At 33.5% G+C, this 22,992-nt stretch overlaps 1 protein-coding gene and 1 long non-coding RNA gene across 3 annotated transcripts; both read left to right on the top strand.

Moving 5' to 3' along the window:
- The first annotated feature begins 8,411 nt into the window (after positions 1 to 8,411).
- On the top strand, positions 8,412 to 21,963 carry LOC125058385 (circadian clock-controlled protein daywake-like). Of its 2 annotated transcripts, none has more exons than XM_047662473.1 (5): positions 8,412 to 8,523; positions 9,216 to 9,432; positions 19,211 to 19,344; positions 20,002 to 20,157; positions 21,602 to 21,963. In XM_047662473.1, the coding sequence occupies exons 1-5, from the start codon at positions 8,463 to 8,465 to the stop codon at positions 21,754 to 21,756; spliced, it is 723 nt and encodes a 240-aa protein (XP_047518429.1). In that variant the 5' UTR covers positions 8,412 to 8,462; the 3' UTR covers positions 21,757 to 21,963. The 2 variants fall into 2 exon arrangements, with proteins under 2 accessions (XP_047518429.1, XP_047518420.1); XM_047662464.1 differs by lacking the exons at positions 8,412 to 8,523; positions 9,216 to 9,432 and adding exons at positions 17,645 to 17,754; positions 18,458 to 18,674.
- LOC125058441 lies at positions 10,496 to 12,161 on the top strand. Its single transcript, XR_007118406.1, has 2 exons — positions 10,496 to 10,646; positions 11,991 to 12,161. It is a non-coding gene; the product is annotated as an uncharacterized LOC125058441 (long non-coding RNA).
- Positions 21,964 to 22,992: the final 1,029 nt, after the last annotated feature.

Genomic DNA, 22,992 nt, shown 5'->3' on the forward strand with positions numbered 1-22,992 from the left:
TTGGTACTTATTCATTACACACCTAAAATATATAACTACGATTATATTATTAGAAGTAGCATATCAACCGAAAGTTTATAAATATAATGAGGGGACATAATCTTCTTTGTACATTTAGTATGTAATACGGTGAAGGAAAACATCGTGAGGAAATTTACATGCCTGCAATCGAATTTAAAAAAAAATAGAATTGTCATATTTTGGAATAATCAGAATTATTCATGAATTAGAGAATAATAGTGCGCACCAGCGCAGTACAGTCTTACAGATAAATAGCCTGAAAAGTTTTTTAATAACTTATATAGTAGTCTAAATTCTTGTCTAGATACAAGGAATGTACAATCTAACTTTATGCCACAAACGGGGGAGCAAATCTCCAATAGTTAAGACGAAACTTGGAAATTCGTGCTTGGTAGGACTATCTCTTCGACATGTAAAAAATAAGGCATTGATTTACTTAGGGTCTGGTTTTTCCTAATTGCAATGTTATTCGGTTCGGTAATTTGGAATATTACAAATTATACCAAATATAATCGTCAAAATATATTTGTCTATTATGGTGAGATAATTTAATACAACCAAATTATAATACCACCTTTTTAATTTGACTTATATTTAAGGAGGTCCAGGGTTCGATTCCTGGTAGAAACAGAATGCTGATTACCTTTGAAAAATCCTACGTACAAAAATATCACCTACTGGAAATATCAATGAAACGGACGCAGATACGTGTTTGTCTGTTAAGGAGATTCAATCGTAATCATTAGCAATAGTATTTTACGATGGCATGGATCAATTATTTTAACAATAGTCATAAATCAAAGAGTATAATAAATATTAGGAAAGCATTAAAGACACACCTTTTTTTTTAGACCCTCCCACAGACGTCCAGGCCTGCCTTCAAATTCAGTCTACGGATGAAATTCTAAACGCTATAAATTCGTTTAAACCAGGATCAGCTGCAGGCTTGGATGGGCTGTCACCCCAACATCTTAAAGATTTAACTTCATTCAGTGTTGGTGATACAGGTGCTCGTCTTTTAGAAGCTCTTAAAAAACTCGTCAATAAAATGCTTTGCGGGGAGATAAACCAAGCTATTGCTCCTATATTATATGGGGCAAACTTGGTGGCTCTTACCAAAAAAGATGGTGGGGTGAGGCCAATTGCTGTAGGTAGCACTTTTCGCAGATTAACCTCGAAAATTGCAGTAAAACATATAATTAGTAAATTGAACAAAATTTTGGAACCAACACAACTTGGTTTTGGCACTAAAAGCGGCTGTGAAGCTGCTATACACGCTTTGCGCACTCTTTTTTCTAACGAAAAATTTGATGTGTTGTTGAAAGTTGACGTCAAGAATGCATTTAATTCAATCAGCAGGGACACCTTGCTGACTAAGTCTTTTGAAAACATTCCAGAAATATATAACTATCTTTTACAGTGTTACTCAGAGCCATCAAAATTAACATACAAGAGTTACGAACTCTCTTCAGAAGTTGGTTGTCAGCAAGGTGATCCTCTTGGGCCGGCTATTTTTAGTCTCGCAATAAATTCTTGCATACAAAATTTAAAATCAAATTTTAACGTCTGGTATCTTGACGATGGTACTCTAGGAGGTAACGCAGATGTAGTACTTTCAGATCTATCTAAGATAATATCAGATTTTAGTTCAATGGGTCTAACTTTAAATTTTGATAAATGTGAAATATATCTCCATGGTGAGAATATGGACACCGACCATACAATAAAAAAAATTAATACCTTAGCCCCAAATATAAAAATAATAAATAAAAAATCGCTGTACCTCTTAGGAGCACCGATTTTCAAAGAAGGTTTTGAAGAATACATTAACTTGACAATATCAAAATTTAATGATCTTTCTCACCGTCTTCTGGATATTACAGCACACTCAGCATTGTTCATTTTAAAATTCTGCCTTTTTGTTCCCAAATGAACTTACGTACTTCGCTGTAGCCCTCTATGGAGTCATTCAGTTATTTTAAGTGATTTGGATAATCTTTTAAAAACTTCTTTGGAATCTATTTTAAATGTTCGTTTTGATACACCTTCTTGGAATCAAGCATCGCTTCCTGTTCGCTTTGGCGGATTAGGAGTACGCAAGATAACAAGTGTATCTCTTCCAGCGTTTCTCTCATCTGCTCACAAATCTAGCAGTCTGGTAGGTAAAATACTTAGATCTTATTCTACAAACTACGAGATTGCGGATTTAACAGATGCAAGAAACGTGTGGATAGCATTCAACCCAGGCTTGAGTTTGCCTTCTAGCGTCAACTTTCAAAGGAGCTGGGATGATCCTCTTTGCAAATGTGAATTCAAAAAGTTATTAGGTCACATTCCAATAACAGACCGTGCAAGGTTGATGGCTGTGGGGTCTAGGGAAGCTGGACATTGGCTTAATGCTTATCCTTCGCCAAACACTGGCACCCTTTTAGACCCTGAATCACTTCGAATTGCCATCAGCCTCCGCTTAGGAGTACCCATATGTACTCCCCATAAGTGTCCCTGTGATTTTGAAGTAAGTAGCCTTGGACACCATGACCTACACTGCCAAAAGAGTGCAGGTCGTTTTTCTCGCCATGACGCGCTAAACGACATTATACGCCGCTCTCTTGCCTCCGTCAATGTTCCAGCAATTTTGAAGCCAACAGGCATCGCAAGAGACGATGGCAAGCGGCCAGATGGAATGTCTTTGATCCCTTGGAAAATGGGACGGGCTTTAGTATGGAATGCTACCTGTGTAGACACCTTTGCCCCATTTCATCTGCTTCGGACAAGCCAAAAAGCTGGCGCGGCCGCAGAGCAGGCAGAAAATAACAAACGGCACAAATATAAGAGTCTTTCCTCCAACTTCAATTTTGTTCCTTTTGGGGTAGAGACTCTTGGGCCGTGGGGTTCAAGTGCACAGGCGCTTATTAAAGATTTAAGTTGGCGCCTGGTAGATAGTACCGGTGACCGCAGAGCTAGCACTTTCCTGGCTCAAAGAATAAGTCTTGTAATACAGCGAGGAAATGCTGCCAGCGTTAAAGGTACACTGCAACCAAACTTTTTAAATTTGTTTTAATTTTAATTTTATTTATTTTTATTATTACTTTATAGTTTAAGTATTAGTTTTAATATTTTCTACAAATTAGTTACAACCATTATTTTATAATCATATTGCACTTTTAATTAAATTTTTATCATTTAAACTTTCTTCCCATTAATTGTCGTAAGCTTACTTCGATGTATTTTGTCAAAGAATAACAATATAATATATACACTTCTGGACACATCTATTGGCCCACCTTGCATATTTAGTTTCTTTTGGTCCTACCTAAAAATTTATATTAGGTCGAGTAAAAAGTTTTTATGCAGTTTTGAACCTGATACATTTTACCATCTTTTTCGATCGGATTGTTTTAAATTTGAATTTAGAATACGACACCACATGGAGATACGCCTAACAAGTCGGGTATGCGCCTTGATGAAGTCAGTTGATTTTTAAATAAAAAACGTGTTTTATCAAATAAGGGTTTAATTTAATAACGCGTGTTGCCTCCATGTTGCATCTACGACAGCTCTCATACGATTAGGCATAGAGTTTATCAACCGCTCAATGAAATTTTGAGGGATCATCTCCCATTCCTCTTCTATGGCAGTTTTCAATTCCTGTATCGTCTGGGCAACTGGCTGACGAGCCCTAACACGTCTTTTTAGCTCGTCCCACATGTGCTCAATGGGTTTCATATCTGGGCTTCTGGCTGGCCAGTCCATAACTGCGATGTTCACATCCCGAAGATATTCTCTGACGATGCCGGCCGTATGGGCTCTTGCATTATCATGCATAAAAAGGAAATTTGGGCCCACATAGTCCGCGTATGGCATCACGTGAGGTTCTAAGCCAACATTAAATGCTGAAAGGTACATTCTTGAGACCTTTCAGCATTTAATGTTGGCAGTCGTGGTCCCGTAACAACCTTAAGTTGAGTTTTGCCGCTCGCGGATATACCGCCCCAGACAGTCCATGAGCCACCGGTATAAGCAACCCTCTCCTTAAAGCAGCATTGTGCAAAACGCTCTCCCTTACGTCGGTAGACCTTCTTCCTTCCATCATTGCCATGTAACGCAATTTTAGACTCATCAGAAAAGAGTACACCGTTCTAATGCTGCTGAGTCCAATTTAAGTGCGAGCGCGCGAAATGAAGGCGAGCTATTCGGTGGGCTCGCGTTAGTTTTGGGCCATTAGCTGGCTTGTGCGGTACTATATCGCCTTCTTTTAATCTTCTCCGAACAGTTCGAGCGCTCACATTTACTCCATGGAAGTCGCGAAGTTGGTTTTGTATCTCAATGGAGGTAAGGTGACGAATTATATATGACGTATTAAATCAACTGGTAAGTCATTTTAACGTAAACAAATTATTACATAATAATCAGTTCGGTTTTATCAAGGGTCGCTCGACAGCCGATGCCGGTGTTGAGTTATATAGATATATAGTTAAGGCTTGGGAGGAGTCGCATGACGCTTTAGGTGTTTTCTGCGACTTATCCAAAGCATTTGATTGTGTCCAACACGAGACCTTAATCGGGAAACTCCGTCACTATGGCATCAAGAATACCGCACTGAATCTTCTGACTTCCTATTTACACGGATGAACTCAGAAGGTTGAAGTGAATGGTAAGAGGTCCTCTGGGTCGGCAGTAGATATGGGGGTACCACAGGGCTCAATTCTTGGCCCTTTCCTCTTTCTTGTTTATATAAATGATCTACCTTTCATGGTAGAGAGAAAACATCAGATAGTTTTGTTTGCTGATGACACGTCCTTGATTTTTAAAATCAAACGACAAATAACAAATTTTGACGATGTGAACAATGCTCTGTCTTCGATTGTCCATTGGTTTAGTATGAATAACCTTCTACTTAATGCAAAAAAGACAAAATGCATTAAATTTTGTGCAAAAAATGCAAGGGTTATGGATACTAGACCAATTATAAACGGTGAGGAATTGAATCTGGATGATACAACTGTATTTCTCGGAATCACCATGGATTCAAAACTTCAGTGGTCCCCTCATATTAACGGATTGGCGAAGAGACTTAGTTCTGCAGCCTACGCGGTTAAAAAAATTCGCTCACTGACTGATGTCGATACAGCTAGACTTGTTTATTTTAGTTACTTTCATAGCTTAATGACTTATGGCTTATTATTATGGGGTCATGCTGCTGATGTCGAAACTATTTTCATCCTGCAGAAGAGGGCTATTCGTGCAATCTATAATTTAAAATGTAGGGAATCTCTTAGAGATAAATTCAAGGAAATTAATATACTCACCTTTCCCTCGCAATATATTTATGAAAATATTATGTATGTATACAAAAATAGTGATAAGTTTACTAGACTAGAACATACGCACAATGTTAATACACGGAACAAACGCAGGTTGCAATTTCCCCGTACTAGACTATCTAAAGTTAGTAATTCTTTTTTGGGGAAAGGGATACTCTTCTTTAATAAAATCCCAGAGGCTCTTTTATCACTGACTTTCAATAAATTTAAGAAATGTATTAAAGAAAAGCTTTGTAAAAAGGCTTACTATAAAGTCAACGATTATCTAGTTGATAAAAGGGCCTGGGACTAGTGCTAGACAGGCTACTTCTAATTAATTTGCGATATTTGTTTTAATAAGTGTTGTTTGATGATTTGCTGTTTTAAAAGAGTACCGAGAGTTTTTTACGCCGGCTTTTTCTCTCGGCCTACCCCCTCTGTCTTCTTTGCCGATGAGTAGGGATGCCTTCAAATTTAATGACGTGGAATAAGTGATACATGTATTTTATGTTCCATAATAAACATATTTTTTTTATTTTTTTTTATTTTAAACGTTTCGGACCGCAGATCAACTTAAATTAAGTTGATCACTCACAATTCTTTGGATGTGTCCGGCCCGGATAAGGGCCACAGCTTGGGCGGCGACTTCAGGCGAAGTATCCGTAGGTTATTGATAGAACTTCATCTTAATGTTAAGAATAAGTAATGTTTGTTGCAAAACAAAAGAGAAAAATCACACTTTCAAGAATTAAATCCAACTAAACCAATAAAATCAAGTTTTCTTAATATTCGATTGTTTGATATCAATGAGCAGGCTCCAAATTATCTTTTGTTTCTTTAAATTCTGTGTTCGAAATTAAAAAAAAAATATTGAATGCAATTATGAATGTGCCAGGTTCAAAACTGCATAAAAACTTTTTACTTGACCTAATATAAATTTTTAGGTAGATATATAACCAAAAGTAACTGAAAATGCAAGGTGGGCCAATAGATGTGTCCAGAAGTATATATATATATACCTACATGATATACTCTTAGTTAAACTTTATTACTTATTCACAATTCAATTATTCACAAATCACACAGAATTGTTTGTGAAAACCCATTCTATGAAATAAAATCTTTTTTGTCTACATAGGCAATAATTAAAGATAATATTTATTACAAAAAAATAATTATTATTAACTAGCCGTTTCCTGCCCGCTTCGCTGGGCGAATAAAAATAGAAAATAAATAAAATTATTATGTTTCTTTATTATTATTTATTTTCATATTTTTATTATTCTTCTTTTTAACTTCCCGCTAAGAGAATTGAAAATCTTTGAAAGTCGAGTTTTTAACAGACGTTTTGAGGTTCTAGGAAGCCTCCCCGAAGCCTTTCCGCGGTGAAGTCCGTATGTATAAATTTTAATAAAAGTAAAACAGCAATAAAAAAATGAAGGAACGTTGGAATTTAAAAAATAAATAGCCATAAACCATCTAGGAAAAATTTCGCATCGATGGCAGTAGTTTCATGTCGATACAATCAGTTGTTTAGGCGTAAAGGAGCCTCAAACGAAGACCTGAGATTTATTACATAAATTATTAATTTTGCTTCTTATATAGAATTTTTACTATCATTGTTTTTAGATGCATATTATTTAATACTTAAAATTTAGTCGTTGACCTAACAATATACAAAACAGCTAAAACTTAGTATGTATTGCAAATTGCAATCAAAATTAGTTCGCCATAGATATAAATTGTTTACTTCCTATGCTTCCTTAACATTAATATATTGATTAATGTGATTAGTTGCGTATTAGTATGAGAATACTAAGTCTTGGCAGAACTACGTATTTATATCAAGATATTTGCTTTTCAGCTGACGCGGCTCACAAATTCGCGAACGAGAATTTAAAAAACTCAGCACAGTTTTATTTGTTAAAAAATCAATGTAATTTAAAGTATTAAATGTCGATTCAATCAAGTCTTGAATGCGTATTTGGCGAAAGTTCTACGATTCCTGTAGCTTCCAAGCTTTAGGAGTCTTAAAAATATCTTGTACACAACGTATTATACATCGAGGCATTTTTGTCCATTTAAAGGATATCGGTGCCAATGTGCATATTAACGTAAAAGTACAAGGAAAATGTAAATAATTAAGAAACCCATTTTCCATGCAAACAAATTCAGATAAAATAAGTTAATAAATTAACATCCTTGCAAATTCATCCATACAAGAACATCGGTGAAAAACGGCAAGGCCGCGTATTTGCGTGATGGTTGGATAGGATTAAAAGAATACCTACTTCCGGGACGTTAATATTATCGCTAAGTATACTTTTTGTTTATTTATTTACACTTCGTTGCAAATAACAGAAACACAATACATAAAAATTATAAGGGATGCAACGGGCGGCCTTATCGCTAATATTAAGCGATCTCTTCCAGGCAACCCTAGTTAAGAGAAAAACTAAAAAAAGAAACATGATGCGTGCGAGAAGTGGAGAATCCTTAATCTAAAGTAATACAAAAAAAAAAATAATAACAAACTAAAAACTTAAAAGCTAATCTTACAAATACATGAACAGCGAATAGTGATGTAAAAGGTAACAATAAGTATTATACAAGTCACGATTGATGATTATTAGATTGCCTAACGCCAACCAACGTAAACAGTAAATTATAAAACTACTAATCTCAACTATACCTAATGTGTGCAATGTAGCCTATATTAAATAATATTATATAAGTTAATTGTTAAGTTTTTATAATGGTTCTTAATAACTGGACAAACTATGAAAAGTCAAAGAACGCAAATCTAAATATTTCACAAAAATATATGATTAAGTTGTCCCAATGAATTGTAAGATTTGAAAATGAGAGTAATATAAGGAGCTTCAATTTGTTTCACTAACTTGACAACCGAAACTATTTTTTCCCTTCAACACTGAATTAGGTAATACATAATGCGTCACTCAAGATTTTACTTATAAGCCTTAAATTTTTTTTTTAGTATTTATAAGCAATAAAAATAAAAGTTAATTACTTTATTTAATTATCATCGCGAAAAATTTATTATAAATTCAACGAAGTACTGTATTGTGAACACTACAGTGCTACATCTGGAATAGTATACTTGTCAAAAATTCCATTATGTTTTCGATTTTTGAAATATTAGCTTTAACTACACTGTGCGCTAGTGTCGCTCAAAGTGGTAAGTTTTATTTTTAATACCTTATGTTGACTTTTTATAAGACTTGGAGCATTTTCACGTTAAGCCTTTGAATTTGATTTTAGTGGATTAAGTTAAAGGAATTGAAGGATAAGGTGTGGAATGGTAACTTTAAATTTTTACGCGTACATAAAATCTGTGATTTATAAGGGTATTCTTTTATTAAACTGTTGTGTAAGAAATGATTCATTACATAATTATAGCGATTAGTGAATCCCGGTAATCGAAACCTGGATCAATACGAGGCTTCACCAATAAAGCCACGAGTTTCATCATTGGAAATTACCCATTCATCAAGCTATCTTACTTCAACATTTGAATTATCTTAAATTAGAATTATAATACAATAGATAATTACGATTTAGTTTTAAATAGGGACGTAAATCAAAATCCAAAATATTTTGATTGAAAATAGTCGAATTTATTCATATAGGTAGGTCTCTCAAAATACTGTAAAAACTTAAAAATAAAATGAAATTTAAAATTATTCAAACGAGAAGGTTATATTATACATTATTACGTCCGAGTATAGGAGATTTTATATAAAACTAAATCATGCTTGTGTTACAATATTTTTTTCGTAGAATATGGCGTAGTTTTGTCTAATTACCATCAGTGTCCTTACACCCAGACAAATATTTAAACAATCATACTTATATATTCCATTTTTTCAGAATTATTAGCGCCATGCCATATTAACGACGATGTCTGTTTCAAGGAGTCCGCTAACAAAGCCCTGCCTCAGTTTATGTCTGAAAACAAAGCTCTTGGGATCGAATCATCTGATCCCTTGAAACTTGACCTAATTGAGGGCGACATGCCCGATATTAAATTTAAGTTTTTTTCCCCAATCACTACGGGATACAAGCAGTGTCATGTCAAAAATATGATGTAAGTGTTTTATTACTTATTTTCAAATGTATATATTAACGTTTAATACCTTAGTTTCATGATAGGACGTCAAGGCAGAATGCAAAATGCTATCCTCGACGTCCTTCATTCCACAAGAGAGCGTTTCTTAAGGCAGTTTTTGCCGCGTACCACTATTATGTGGAACCAGCTGCCCACTGAAGTATTTCCGAACCAATTCGACTTAGGGTTCGTCCAGAAAAGAGCGTACCAATTTTTAAAAGGCTGTCAATGCACTTGCGAGCCTTCTGGCAATATGAGTGCCAGGTGCATGACGACTCATGACTATACCAATTGAGGGTAATGGAGACTTCAAAATCTCTGCCGGTGAATATTACAATCGGAAAATACCTAAGAATAACATAAATCAATTTCACTTTCCTTTGATATAAGTTTTACATAATATGAAATGATTTACGTCTTTTACACACTACAATTCTATGAAAAGTGTGGTGTTCATGTAATAAGTGATATTATTTTAATTAAAAAAAAACTCTCAAAAATATATATTGATGTCAAATTTCACTTACCTCATTGTATGGTACCAGCCAGGTGCACAACTCTTTGGTCTATCGTGGCGATAGCAATATTATTTACCTGGGATTTTAAAGAATAATTAACATGTTTACGCAGGCGTTTAACTTTTAACTTATTAGTACCTGATAAAACTTGCAATTATATGATATTGTTAATATATTAAGTATTCTTGCGTGCTCATTATAGAAAGTTGTTCCAAAACTGTGAATTGTCACATTGCCAAATCCTATAAAATGGCAAATTCTGATTGTAATTAACAGTAAAACTCCGTCGAGAGATTGATATAACATTTCTATGTGTTCGCGAGTCTTCACGATCTCTATGAGATCTTATTATATCTGCAGGAGTCAAATTATTATTTATTATGAATTTTCATTGACTTAACTTGTCATGGTTCCGATAACGGCCATCTAGAGTCTACCCTCTAAAAACATCGCCACAAAGTAGGACTCTTAAAAGTTCTGGCTAGTCGTATTTCGTAATAATAAAATACTATTTATCAGGGTCATTAAATATCATCCTCGATTATGATTTGGAAACTGTGGTTGGAGATGACAAAAAAGCATATCTCTCCTTGAAATCCTACAAACAGAAAAACGAAGCAACATCTCCAATTTCTTTCGACTTCAAAAACCTTTTTAATGGACAAAAGGATCTGGGTATGAATTACATACAATTTCTCTTTCTATTATTAATATATATATTTATCTGATATTTAAAGCTTGCTGATAATTATACTCAAAAACGACTTAAATTTCCAAATTATAATAATTGGATGATTGATTCCAAAAAAATATTCGATTTACAAAGATAATGTAATCTCGTTGCCTTAAATATGATAAACCTTTTTTAGCTTTGGTTGTTACGATATATTCAAATTAAAAAAATTGTGCCAGCAAGTGTGTTATGAAGTGAAATGAAGTAATGTAATATTATTAAAATTTATACCTACATATTCATTAAAATCTAAGGTCTGGGCCAGTCTTCAATTCATATAAAGTTTAGAACGCTGGTTTCAAGTCAGGATTGGGTAATTCGTGCCTTGTGACCAGGTGCATAATCCAAGACTTAAAAGAGCGTACCAATTCTTAAAAGGCCGGCAACGCACTCGCGAGCCCTCTGGCATTGAGAGTGTCCATGGGCGGCGGTATCACTTAACACCAGGTGAGCCTCCTGCCCGTTTGCCCCCAGTTCTATAAAAAAAAATAAAGACTGTATCTTGATACACTTTGGCTGAAGTATTACCTCCTTTTTACAAAAATGTCGTTTTGTGACTCCTTGACATGGCCCACCAAACTATCACTGACGCAGGATTATGACAACACTGAACCTTTCCGACCACTTGAGCAGATTCTTTAGAACTATCAGCATACATTTTATCATTCTGCTTATTATAGAGTTCTTCAATCGTGAATTTTTTTTCATCGGTAAAGAGGATATTTCTGTGCTTCTCACTTGCGTATCGTGGCAGAAGGCGTTTTGATCGATCCACTCTCTTAATTGTAAAGATTAATTTAAGTCATGTCCTGTATATCGACGATAAATACTGAGCTGCAGGTCTTGTTTTATAATACGAGACAGAGTCCTAGCGGGTATCTTCATTTCTCGCGATAAGTTTTTTGCTTCCTAATAGGGTTTCGACGAATTCTGGCTTTAACAGCAGTGACAGCCCTTGTAGTTCTAACAGCACGTGGTACAAAGCTTTTAAATTTCTGGAATATGACTGGCGATATTTTCTTTAACATCACATTTCATATTGTAATTTGAAATTGACACGAAAATATGTGTGAAATGGCGTAAATCGAAGGAAGTAAAATAATAGACGAAATTCAAAATAATTAAAAAGTTAAAAAAAATGCGTTTTCATTTGTAACTGAACTTATGGCCAGACTAGTAATATACGTATTCCTTTATTTAACATTTTTTGAAAAGAGTTTTTGTAATTTTAGGGTGCATGGTAATACTGGCTTTATGGCCTTGTAAATATTACTTAACAATTTCAGCGGACAATGTCCTCACATTTGCTAACCAGAACTGGAAGCAGGTCTCCGATATGCTGCTGGAACCTATTTGGAACAACAACATGAAGAAAATCATTTCTAACGCCAACAAATACTTAATGACTGAACCCCTTGATCAAATGTTCATATCACCTTAGGTTGTTAAAGTAAAAATACATTTGTTACATATATTAGAATGTAACAAATGAATACGCATACATTAGTAGCACATATAACGCATGTTTTTTCTACATGAATGACAAAATATTCTTCGGCTATAAGTCGCTATAATAGTAAATAGCAAATTAAAAAGACCGTGGCTTTAAACATATAATTTATATTTTTATTTTAAAAATAAACTATGATATATCTATCATTGGTACTTATTTATTACACACCTATAATATATAATTAGGATTATATTATTAGAAGTAGCATACATATCAACGAATGTTTATAAATATAATAAGGGGTCATAATATTTTCATGTACATTTAGTATGCAACACGGTGAAAGAAAACATGGTGAGGAAATGAGCATGCCTGCAGTCAAATTAAAAAATCAAAAAAATCAAAATTCGTTTATTCAATTTAGATGCTTCTTAGAGCATGCTTATGAATGTCAACATCGTTTACAAAATTCATGAAAGAGCAAGAATACACCATCCGTTCGCAAAACTACCATGAGGCCTTATGTTCTGAGAAGAACGGGCAAGAAACTCAGCAAGTTTTACCCTCCCTCTAGATTACAATTATTCAAAGGTAAATGTCATAAACCACAACGTCATTAAAGTTACATAAGTAAAAAAAATTAAAAATCTGTTCTGTGATTTACCACATTTACCATTACACACATATTCATAACACTTCAAAGATAACAAATCAAATTATAAGAATATAATTAGAACTATTGCCAAGCGTTTTTATCTTCCAGGTATTCATTGACTGTGTAGTAACCTTTACACATTAAGGTTTTTTGATATGTGTTTTGAATCTGTTTAAAGGCAGTTCCAATATTTCACTAGGAATCATGTTATAGCAGCGTATACTTAGGCCCATAAATGAAGTATTTATTTTCTGCAACCTGTTAGACGGCTGGAAAAGTTTTCCCTTATTTCTTGTATTCCTATTGTGAATGTCGCTGTTCTTTAAAAGAGAACTAATACTACGCACAAAAACGATACTGTTGTAAATATATTGGGAATGTACCGTTAAAATATCGATTTTCTTAAAAAAATTCTTAGTGAAAAGAAAAAGAAAAGAATTGTGACATTTTAGAATAAATATAATTTTTCACGAACTATAGAATAATAGTGCGCACCAGCACAGTACAGTTAAACATATATTTACAGTCTCACATATATATAGCCTGAACATTTTTCTAGTAACTAATACAATAGTCTTAATTCTTGTCTAGATACAAGGAATGTACAATCTAACTTTATGCCACAACCTGGTGAGCAAATCTCCAATAGTTAATACGAAACTTGGAATAGTAGGCACCTATACTCAGTATGAACTTTAAAGTTAAATTTGTTTAAAAGTTATTTAAATATGTTTAGAAGATAATATTTGAAATCAGTAATTCGTATTGATTCCTAAATAAAGTGCTCAGGGGAATAGTCAATGCTCCCTGGTACATTTTCAATAACGACTTCCATCGGAACCTTAATGTAGAGGACGTCACCACAATAATAAAAAAGACTGCTGGAGCCCACGAACATCGGCTGCACCACCACGTGAATGTCGAGGCTATTCCACTTCTTGACACTACGGGCCCTGTGAGAAGGAAAACGAAAACAACAATTTGAACTAGTGAATTAGTATTAGTGCACGACAGTCTTAAGTGCTTAACAGTGGGAAGTGATAAAAAATTGAACATAAGACAGAGTGTCTTCCATGTATGTAATTAGTGTTATTGGATACTTACTTATGTTAATATCCCTAATAGTAAATTAGGTTATTAGCCTTTTTTTATAAATTTCCCAATATCCCGGACTCTTGTGGTGCGGGACCTTATTTTATATACATATTAAGTAGAGGTATATAAATATTAAGAAATTTGATGATATACATTTATATATTACTAGTAGACTCGGCCAAGCGTTGCTGTGTAAACTATTCAATCCACCATGATTTTTTGATGGTTATGCCATTAAATTGTAGCTTGTGTGAAACGTTGGTATTTATTTCGATAAGGATCAATACCTAGGTACGAAAAAAGAGCCTTTTCTAGCGGTGGTATTTTAATAAAAAAAAATTAATAAAAGGACGCTCATTGTGACGTAACTATAAAAGATACAGACATGCTGTCGCGACATTTTTTATAGATAGTGATATGTCCTGGAAAATTGAAATACATCATTTTGTTCTATCATTAATAGTTTTCACAGCGCACGCGATTGAAGGAAGTTTTTTGTTCTTTTTCATACACCTTGGGTTAGATTATTCAAGTTTTAGTCAGCATCCCTATTTTTTTTTAAATTGAAACTTGTAGCTTGTCAACGGTGAAAGAATTGAAATCGGTCCAGTAGTTTCGGAGCCCATTCATTTCAAACAAACAAAAATCAAATCTTTCCTCGTAATAATATTATAATATAGACTAATCCTATTTTATATCCATGGGCGAGTGGAGCCCGTCGCCTCGCCTCCTCTACGCTCTTGTTGCAAAAAGTGACGCACTATCTTAATTTAGAAATCTTCCAGTTGCGATCTAAAGCTCCTTAATAGTTCTGGTAAATGCTTGGTAACCTTTATATCGATTTGTTGCTCCAGATCGCACTTGATGGCTCCAAATATGGAACATTCTATAATGAGATGCATCACTGACTTCTTTGTGAGGGGTACATGATGGATCTGACTTCAAGTTAAATACTAGTGCAAGTTCAGCAAACGCCCCATGATCCAAAATTAGCTTTCAATGCTATTCATTTATTTAAATTGTCATTGGGAATTGAACTCATGACCAATCATGCAGACTTAAACACAGTAAATGCTATATTTTACATATATACACGTGCTTTTCACAAATTTATTTTGTAGTGTATAGTTTAAATTCAATAATTATTTACAGATAGCAAAAGCTAGAACATTCTAGAATTCCTTGGAGGAGGCTTTTACCTGTGGGATTTAGAGGCTACTCTAGAGGTTTGCTCTTGTTTAGCTATTGTACATAGTATTCAGATTGAAGCCTCCCTTGTAAGTCAAGACCTGTAACAGGGATGCGCCATAGGGTTTGCAGTTAAAAAAAACAAATAATATTTTTTTATAAACATTATTTTTGCTTTTTATACAGCATTTTTACCATCGTTGTTTGTATTATACATGTTATAATTAATTAAATTAATATTATTCTTGATAAAATTTATTTATGTTTGTTTAAGATATAAGACAAGACGCGCAAGAAATTCTATGCCTTATTTTATAAGTTTTTTTTAGCAAACTAACGACTTAAAGTATGGGGTTATGTTTTTAATATTAAAATTAGTGTTGTAGTGGTTTCAGCGAATCGCATTAGGCTCGATCCGTGTCTGCACCCCAATAGACTTTCTGTCTAAGGAAATCATCGTGACACCCTCACGATGGTATGTCTAAGACCCAAAAAGTTGAAGTCCGGTTTAGAGCGAAGAAAGCTAATATACTTGCATAGTAAAAATAGGCATATGATGACGAAACAAATACAGAAACCTGAGGCCTGGACCTAAAAGTTTGACACTTGTTTTTTTAATACAAAAAAGTTGGTTGTTAACCTAACAACCCAAAAACAGCTAAAACACAGTATTGGAATCAAAATAATATATATAAGTTTTTAATTTCCTTAACATTAATAATTGTTATAGCTAGAAATACGTATTTATATCAAGCTATTTCAGCTGACGTGATTTACAAATTCGCGAACGAAAACTGGAAAGAAATAGCTAATCTGGTGCAGGATCGGATGTGGTACGCGCATTTAAAGCAACTGGTTAATTTTTATGTAAAAAAAATTAAATTTTTATAAAAAAACTAGCAAACTCGGCGAACTCCGTTTCGCCACCAGATGGCTTAGTTTTATGTAACATTTCGTTTGGTGATCCCGCTTTTCTGTTGAAATTTTTCCTGAATTTTCTCTCTAGGCTATAAAGGCTCACGGAGCGCGAGACCTTTCCAACGAATGCAAAACCGTGGAAATCAGTTCGTGCGTTCTGGAAATATAGCGTCAGGAAGGAAAACCCGACTTATTTTTATATAGTAATATGAGCAACGTATTACAGTTTTATTTGTTAAAAAATCAATGTAATTTAAAGTATTAAATGTCGATTCAATCAAGTCTTGAATGCGTATTTGGCGAAAGTTCTACGATTCCTGTTGCTTCCAAGCTTTAGGAGTCTTAAAAATATCCTGTATATATACAACGTATTATACATCGAGGCATTTTTCTCCATTTAAAGGATATCGGTGCCAATGTGCATATTAACGTAAAAGTACAAGGAAAATGTAAATAATTAAGAAACCCATTTTCCATACAAACAAATTCAGGTAAAATAAGTTAATAAATTAACATCCTTGCAAATTCATCCATACAAGAACATCGGTGAAAAACGGCAAGGCCGCGTATTTGCGTGATGGTTGGGTAGGATTAAAAGAATACCTACTTCCGGGACGTTAATATTATCGCTAAGTATACTTTTTGTTTATTTATTTACACTTCGTTGCAAATAACAGAAACACAATACATAAAAATTATAAGGGATGCAACGGGCGGCCTTATCGCTAATAAGCGATCTCTTCCAGGCAACCCTAGTTAAGAGAAAAACTAAAAAAAGAAACATGATGCGTGCGAGAAGTGGAGAATCCTTAATCTAAAGTAATACAAAAAAATAATTAATAACAAACTAAAAACTTAAAAGCTAATCTTACAAATACATGAACAGCGAATAGTGATGTAAAAGGTAACATAAGAATTATACAAGTCACGATTGATGATTATTAGATTGCCTAACGCCAACGAACGTAAACAGTAAATTAAAAAAACTACTTTTATATGCATTTGTCGCGCTCCTAAACAAGACTGCTATGGTTACATTAATACAAACCACAGCGGTTTTCTAATGTAACTTATTATGATTGTATTATATTATTTTGTAAAATATAGAAATTAAAAATAATACTTATGTCGAAATCATAACAAATAAAGATTAATAGGATATTACGATTGTTTACTCTTTAGATGTTCAGAAGTGTCGTGTAAATATTTCAATTAATCTCAACTATACCTAATGTGTGCCATGTAGCCTATATTAAAGAATATTATATAAGTTAATTGTTAAGTTTTTATAATGCTTCTTAATAACTGGACAAACTATGAAAAGTCAAAGAACGCAAATCTAAATATTTCACAAAAATATATGATTAAGTTGTTCAATGAATTGTTAGATTTGAAAATGTACAGTATACAAGAGTAATATAAGGAGCTTCAATTTGTTTCACTGACTTGACAACCGAAATTTTTCCCTTCAACACTGAATTAGGTAATACATAATGCGTCACTCAAGATTTTACTTATAAGCATTATATTTTTCAAGCATTTATAAGCAATAAAAATAAAAGTTAATTACTTTATCTAATTATCATCGCGAAAAATGTATTATAAATTCAACGAAGTACTGTATTGTGAACACTACAGTGCTACATCTGCATTAGTATACAGTTTGTCATAAATTCCATTATGATTTCGATTTTTGAAATATTAGCTTTAACTACACTGTGCGCTAGTGTCGCTCAAAGTGGTAAGTTTTATTTTTAATACCTTATGTTGACTTTTTTATAAGACTTGGAGCATTTTCACGTTAAGCCTTTGAATTTGATTTTAGTGGATTAAGTCAAAGGAATTGAAGGATAAGGTGTGGAATAGTAATTTAATTTTTACGCGTACATAAAATCTGTGATTTATAAGGGTATTCTTTTATTAAACTGTTGTGTAAGAAATGGAGTAGCACGTCCATTACATAACTATAGCGATTAGTGAATCCCGGTAATCGAAACCTGGATCAATATGAGGCTTCACCAATAAAGCCACGAGTTTCATCATTGGAAATTACCCATACATCAAGCTATCTTACTCCAACATTTGAATTATCTTAAATTAGAATTATAATACAATAGATAATTACGATTTAGTTTTAAATAGGGACGTAAATCAAAATACAAAATATTTTGATTGAAAATAGTCGAATTTATTCATATAGGTCTCTCAAAATACTGTAAAAACTTAAAAACAAAATTAAATTTAAAATTATTCAAACGAGAAGGTTACATTATACATTATTACGTCCGAGTATAGGAGATTTTATATAAAACTAAGTCATGCTTGTGTTACAATATTTTTTTCGTAGAATATGGCGTATATGTAGTTTTGTCTTATTACCACCAGTGTCCTTACACCAAGACAAATATTTAAACAATCATAATTATATATTCCATTTTTTACAGAATTATTAGCGCCATGCCATATAAACGACGATGTCTGTTTAAAGGAGTCCGTTAATAAAGCCCTGCCTCAGTTCTTCTCTGAAAACAAAACCCTTGGGGTCGAATCATCTGATCCCTTGAAACTTGAACTAATTGAGGGCGATCTGCCCGATATTAAATTTAAGTTTTTTTCCCCAATCACTACGGGATTCAAGCAGTGTCATATCAAAAATATGATGTAAGTGTTTTATTACTTATTTTCAAATGTATATATTAACGTTTAATACCTCAGTTTCATGATAGGACGTTAAGGCAGAATGCAAAATGCCATCCGTATCACCTCGACGTCCTTCATTCCAAAACGCTCTCTTGTGGCAGTGGCGGACTTAAAGCAGTTTTTGCCGCGTACCGTGTGGAACCAGCTGTCCACTGAAGTATTTCCGAACCAATTCGACTTAGGGTTCGTCACTTGCAAGCCTTCTGGCAATATGAGTGTCCATAGGCCTGCTGCCCGTTTACCCGATGTATTATAAAAAAAAATATAAATTACCAAAACATAAATAAAACAATTTCAATTTCTAAAATTGTTTCTTTTAATGATTTTATTATTCCATTATAATAATCTAGGGCATCTTTAGTAAGCATTACCATGGGTCAATACTTAATAGTTCCATATCTTTTTGAATATATCCAACACATGTAGCGCATGAATCTTTACAATGCTCGAACACATTTTAGCAGAAAAACTCCAGCCTATTTTAATCTTATTTTCAGAATGAATTTGGATGCACTTACGTTACACGAGGAGCTTGACTGTCCGAATCTAGAAACAACTGGCAAATACGAAATCTCTGGACGTCTCATGAATGTACCAATTGAGGGTAATGGAGACTTCAAAATCTCTGCCGGTGAATATTACAATCGGAAAATACCTAAGAATAACATAAATCAATTTCACTTTCCTTTGATATAAGTTTTACATAATATGAAATGGAATGAAATTCTATGAAAAGTATGTGGTGTTCATGTAATAAGTGATATTATTTTAATTTAAAAAAAACTCTGAAAAATGTATATTGATGTCGAATTTCACTTACCTTATTGTATGATACCCGCCAGGTACACAACTCTTTGGTCTATCGTGTATATTATTTACCAGGGATTTTAAAGAATAATTAACATTTTGACGCAGGCGCTTAGCTTTTAACTTATTAGTACCTGACTTGCAATGCATGGGTGAATTATATAATATTGTTAATATATTAAGTATTCTTGCGTGCTCATTATAGAAAGTTGTTTCAAAACTGTGAATTGTCACATTTCCAAATCCTATAAAATGGCAAATTCTGATTGTAATTAACAGTAAAACTCCGTCGAGATATTGATATAACATTTCTATGTGTTCGCCAGTCTTCAAGACCTCTTATTATCTGCTGGAGTCAAATTATTATTTATTATGAATTTTCATTGACAAGTTAATGATGGTTCCGAAAACGGCCATCTAGAGTCTACCCTCTAAAAAACATCGCCACAAAGTAGGTCTTAAAAGTTCTGGCTTTTTTCAGGGACATACAAAATCATCCTCGATTTTGATTTGGAAACTGTGGTTGGAGGTGACAACAAAGCATATATCTCCATGAAATCTTTCAAACAGAAAAACGAAGCAACATCTCCAATTTCTTTCGACTTCAAAAACCTTTTTAATGGAAAAAAGGATCTGGGTATGAATTACACACAATTTCTCTTTCTGTTATTAATATATATATGTATCTGATATTTAAAGCTTGCTGATAATTATACTCAAAAACGACTTAAATTTCCAAATTATAATAATTGGATGATTGATTCCAAAAAAATATTCGATTTACAAAGATAATGTGATCTCGTTGCCTTAAATATGTTAAACCTTTTTTAGCTTTGGTTGTTACGATATATTCAAATTAAAAAATTTGTGCCAGCAAGTGTGTTATACCTAGTCCAGCCATAAGTTATGTTACAAATGGAAATGAAGTAATGTAATATTATTAAAATTTATACCTACATATTCATTAAAATCTAAGGTCTGGGCCAGTCTTCAGTTCATATAAAGTTTAGAACGCTGGTTTCAAGCCAGGATTGGGTAGTTCGTGCCTTGTGACTAGGTGCATAATCCTAATGGAAAGTCCACGGTTTTTTCAAAGTTTATTGCTGAGAAATTTCACAACATGATCCAAGACATAAAAGAGCGTACCAATTCTTAAAAGGCCGGCAACGCACTCGCGATCCCTCTGGCATTGAGAGTGTCCATGGGCGGCGGTATCACTTAACATCAGGTGAGCCTCCTGCCCGTTTGCCCCCCGTTCTATAAAAAAAAATACTGTATCTTGATACACTTTGGCTGAAGTATTCACTCCTTTTTCACAAAAATGTCGTTTTGTGACTACTTGATAAGACATGGCCCACCAAATTATCACTGACATAGGATTATGACAACACTGTACCTTTCCGGCCACTTGAGCAGATTCTTTAGAACTGTCAGCGTACATTTTATCATTTTGCTTATTGTGGTGTTCTTCAATCTTGTTTGTTTTCATCGGTAAAGAGAATATTTCTGTGCTTTTCACTTGCGTATCGTGACAGAAGGCGTTTTGATCGATCCACTCTCTTTAATTGTAAAGATTTATTCAGGGCATGTCCTATATATCGACGATAAATACTGAGATGCAGTTCTTGTTTTGTAATACGAGACAGAGTCCTAGCAGGAATCTTCATTTCTCGCGATACGATTTTTTGCTTCCTAATAGGGTTTCGACGAATTCTGGCTTTAACAGCAGTGACAGCCCTTGTAGTTCTAACAGCACGTGGTACCAAGCTTTTAAATTTCTGGAATATGACCGACGAAATTTTCTTTAACATCACATTCCATATTGTAATTTGATAATACACGAAAATATGTGTTAAATAATGCAAATCGAAAGAAGTATAATAATAGACGAAATTAAAAATAATTAAAAAGTTAAAAAAAATCGTTTTCATTTGTAACTGAACTTATAGCCCGACTAGTTATATACGTATTCCTTTATTTAACATTACAATTTTTTGAAAAGAGTTATTGTAAATAAAATAGGTTAGGGTGCATGGTAATACTGGCTTTATGGCCTTGTATATATTACTTAACAATTTCAGCGGACAATGCCCTCACATTTGCAAACCAGAACTGGAAGCAGGTCTCCGAGCTCCTGCAGGATCCTATTTGGAACAACAACATGAAGAAAATCATTTCTAACGCCAACAAATACTTAATGACTGAACCCCTTGATCAAATATTCATATCACCTTAGGTTGTTAAAGTAAAAATATTATACATTTATATGTAACAAATGAATACACATACATTAGTAGCACATATAACGCATGTTTTTCCTACATGAATGACAAAATATTCTTCGGCTATAAGTCGCTATAATAGTAAATAGCAAATGAAAAAGACCATATTTGTAAACATATTATTTATATTTTTATTTGAATAATAAACTATTATATATCTATCATTGGTACTTATTTATTACACACCTATAATATATAATTACGATTATATTATTAGAAGTAGCATACATATCAACGAATGTTTATAAATATAATAAGGGGTCATAATATTTTCACGTACATTTAGTATGCAACACGGTGAAGGAAAACATGGTGAGGAATTGAGCATGCCTGCAGTCAAATTTAAAAAGAATAGAATTGTGACATTTTGGAATAAATATAATTTTTCACGAACTATAGAATAATAGTGCGCACCAGCGAAGTACAGTTAAACATATATTACAGTCTCACAGATATATAGCCTGAACATTTTTCTTGTAACTTATACAATAGTCTTAATTCTTGTCTAGATACAAGGAATGTACAATCTAACTTTATACCACAAACTGGTGAGCAAATCTCCAATAGTTAATACGAAACTTGGAATAGTAGGCACCTATAATCAGTATGAACTTTAAAGTTAAATTTGTTTAAAAGCTATTTAAATATGTTAAGAAGATAATATTTGTAATAGATTACAAAATAAAGTGCTCAGGGGAATAGTCAATGCTCCCTGGTACATTTTCAATAACGACCTAAATCGGAACCTTAATCTAGAGGACGTCACCACAATAATAAAAAGGCTGCTGGAGCCCACGAACATCGGTTGCACCACCACGTGAATGTCGAGGCTTTTCCACTTCTTGACTACGGGCCCAATGAGAAAGAAAAATAAAAACAATTTGAACTAGTGAAATAGTATTAGTGCACGTTAGTCTTAAGTGCTAAACAGTGGGAAGTGATAGAAAAATTGAACATAAGACAGAGTGTCTTCCATGTATGTAATTAGTGTTATTGGATACTTACTTATGTTAATATCCCTAATAGTAAATTAGGTTAGATTTAAATTACTTATTAGCCTTTTTTTATAAATTTCCCAATATCCCGGACTCTTGTGGTGCGGGACCTTATTTTATACACATATTATGTAGAGGTATATAAATATTAAGAAATTTGATAATTAGTAGACTCGGCCAACCGTTGCTGTGGCT

Source organism: Pieris napi, chromosome 2 (genome assembly GCF_905475465.1).
Source record: "Pieris napi chromosome 2, ilPieNapi1.2, whole genome shotgun sequence".
Taxonomy (NCBI): Eukaryota; Metazoa; Arthropoda; class Insecta; order Lepidoptera; family Pieridae; genus Pieris; species Pieris napi.

What these genes read in the sequence shown, in the direction of transcription:
- LOC125058385 (XM_047662473.1), top strand. Translation starts at nt 8,463, where the DNA reads ATGTTTTCGATTTTTGAAATATTAGCTTTAACTACACTGTGCGCTAGT. An exon ending in TGTCATGTCAAAAATATGAT is followed by an intron (nt 9,433 to 19,210) that starts GTAAGTGTTTTA and finishes TCTTATTTTCAG; the next exon opens with AATGAATTTGGATGCACTTA. An exon ending in AGACTTCAAAATCTCTGCCG is followed by an intron (nt 19,345 to 20,001) that starts GTGAATATTACA and finishes GGCTTTTTTCAG; the next exon opens with GGACATACAAAATCATCCTC.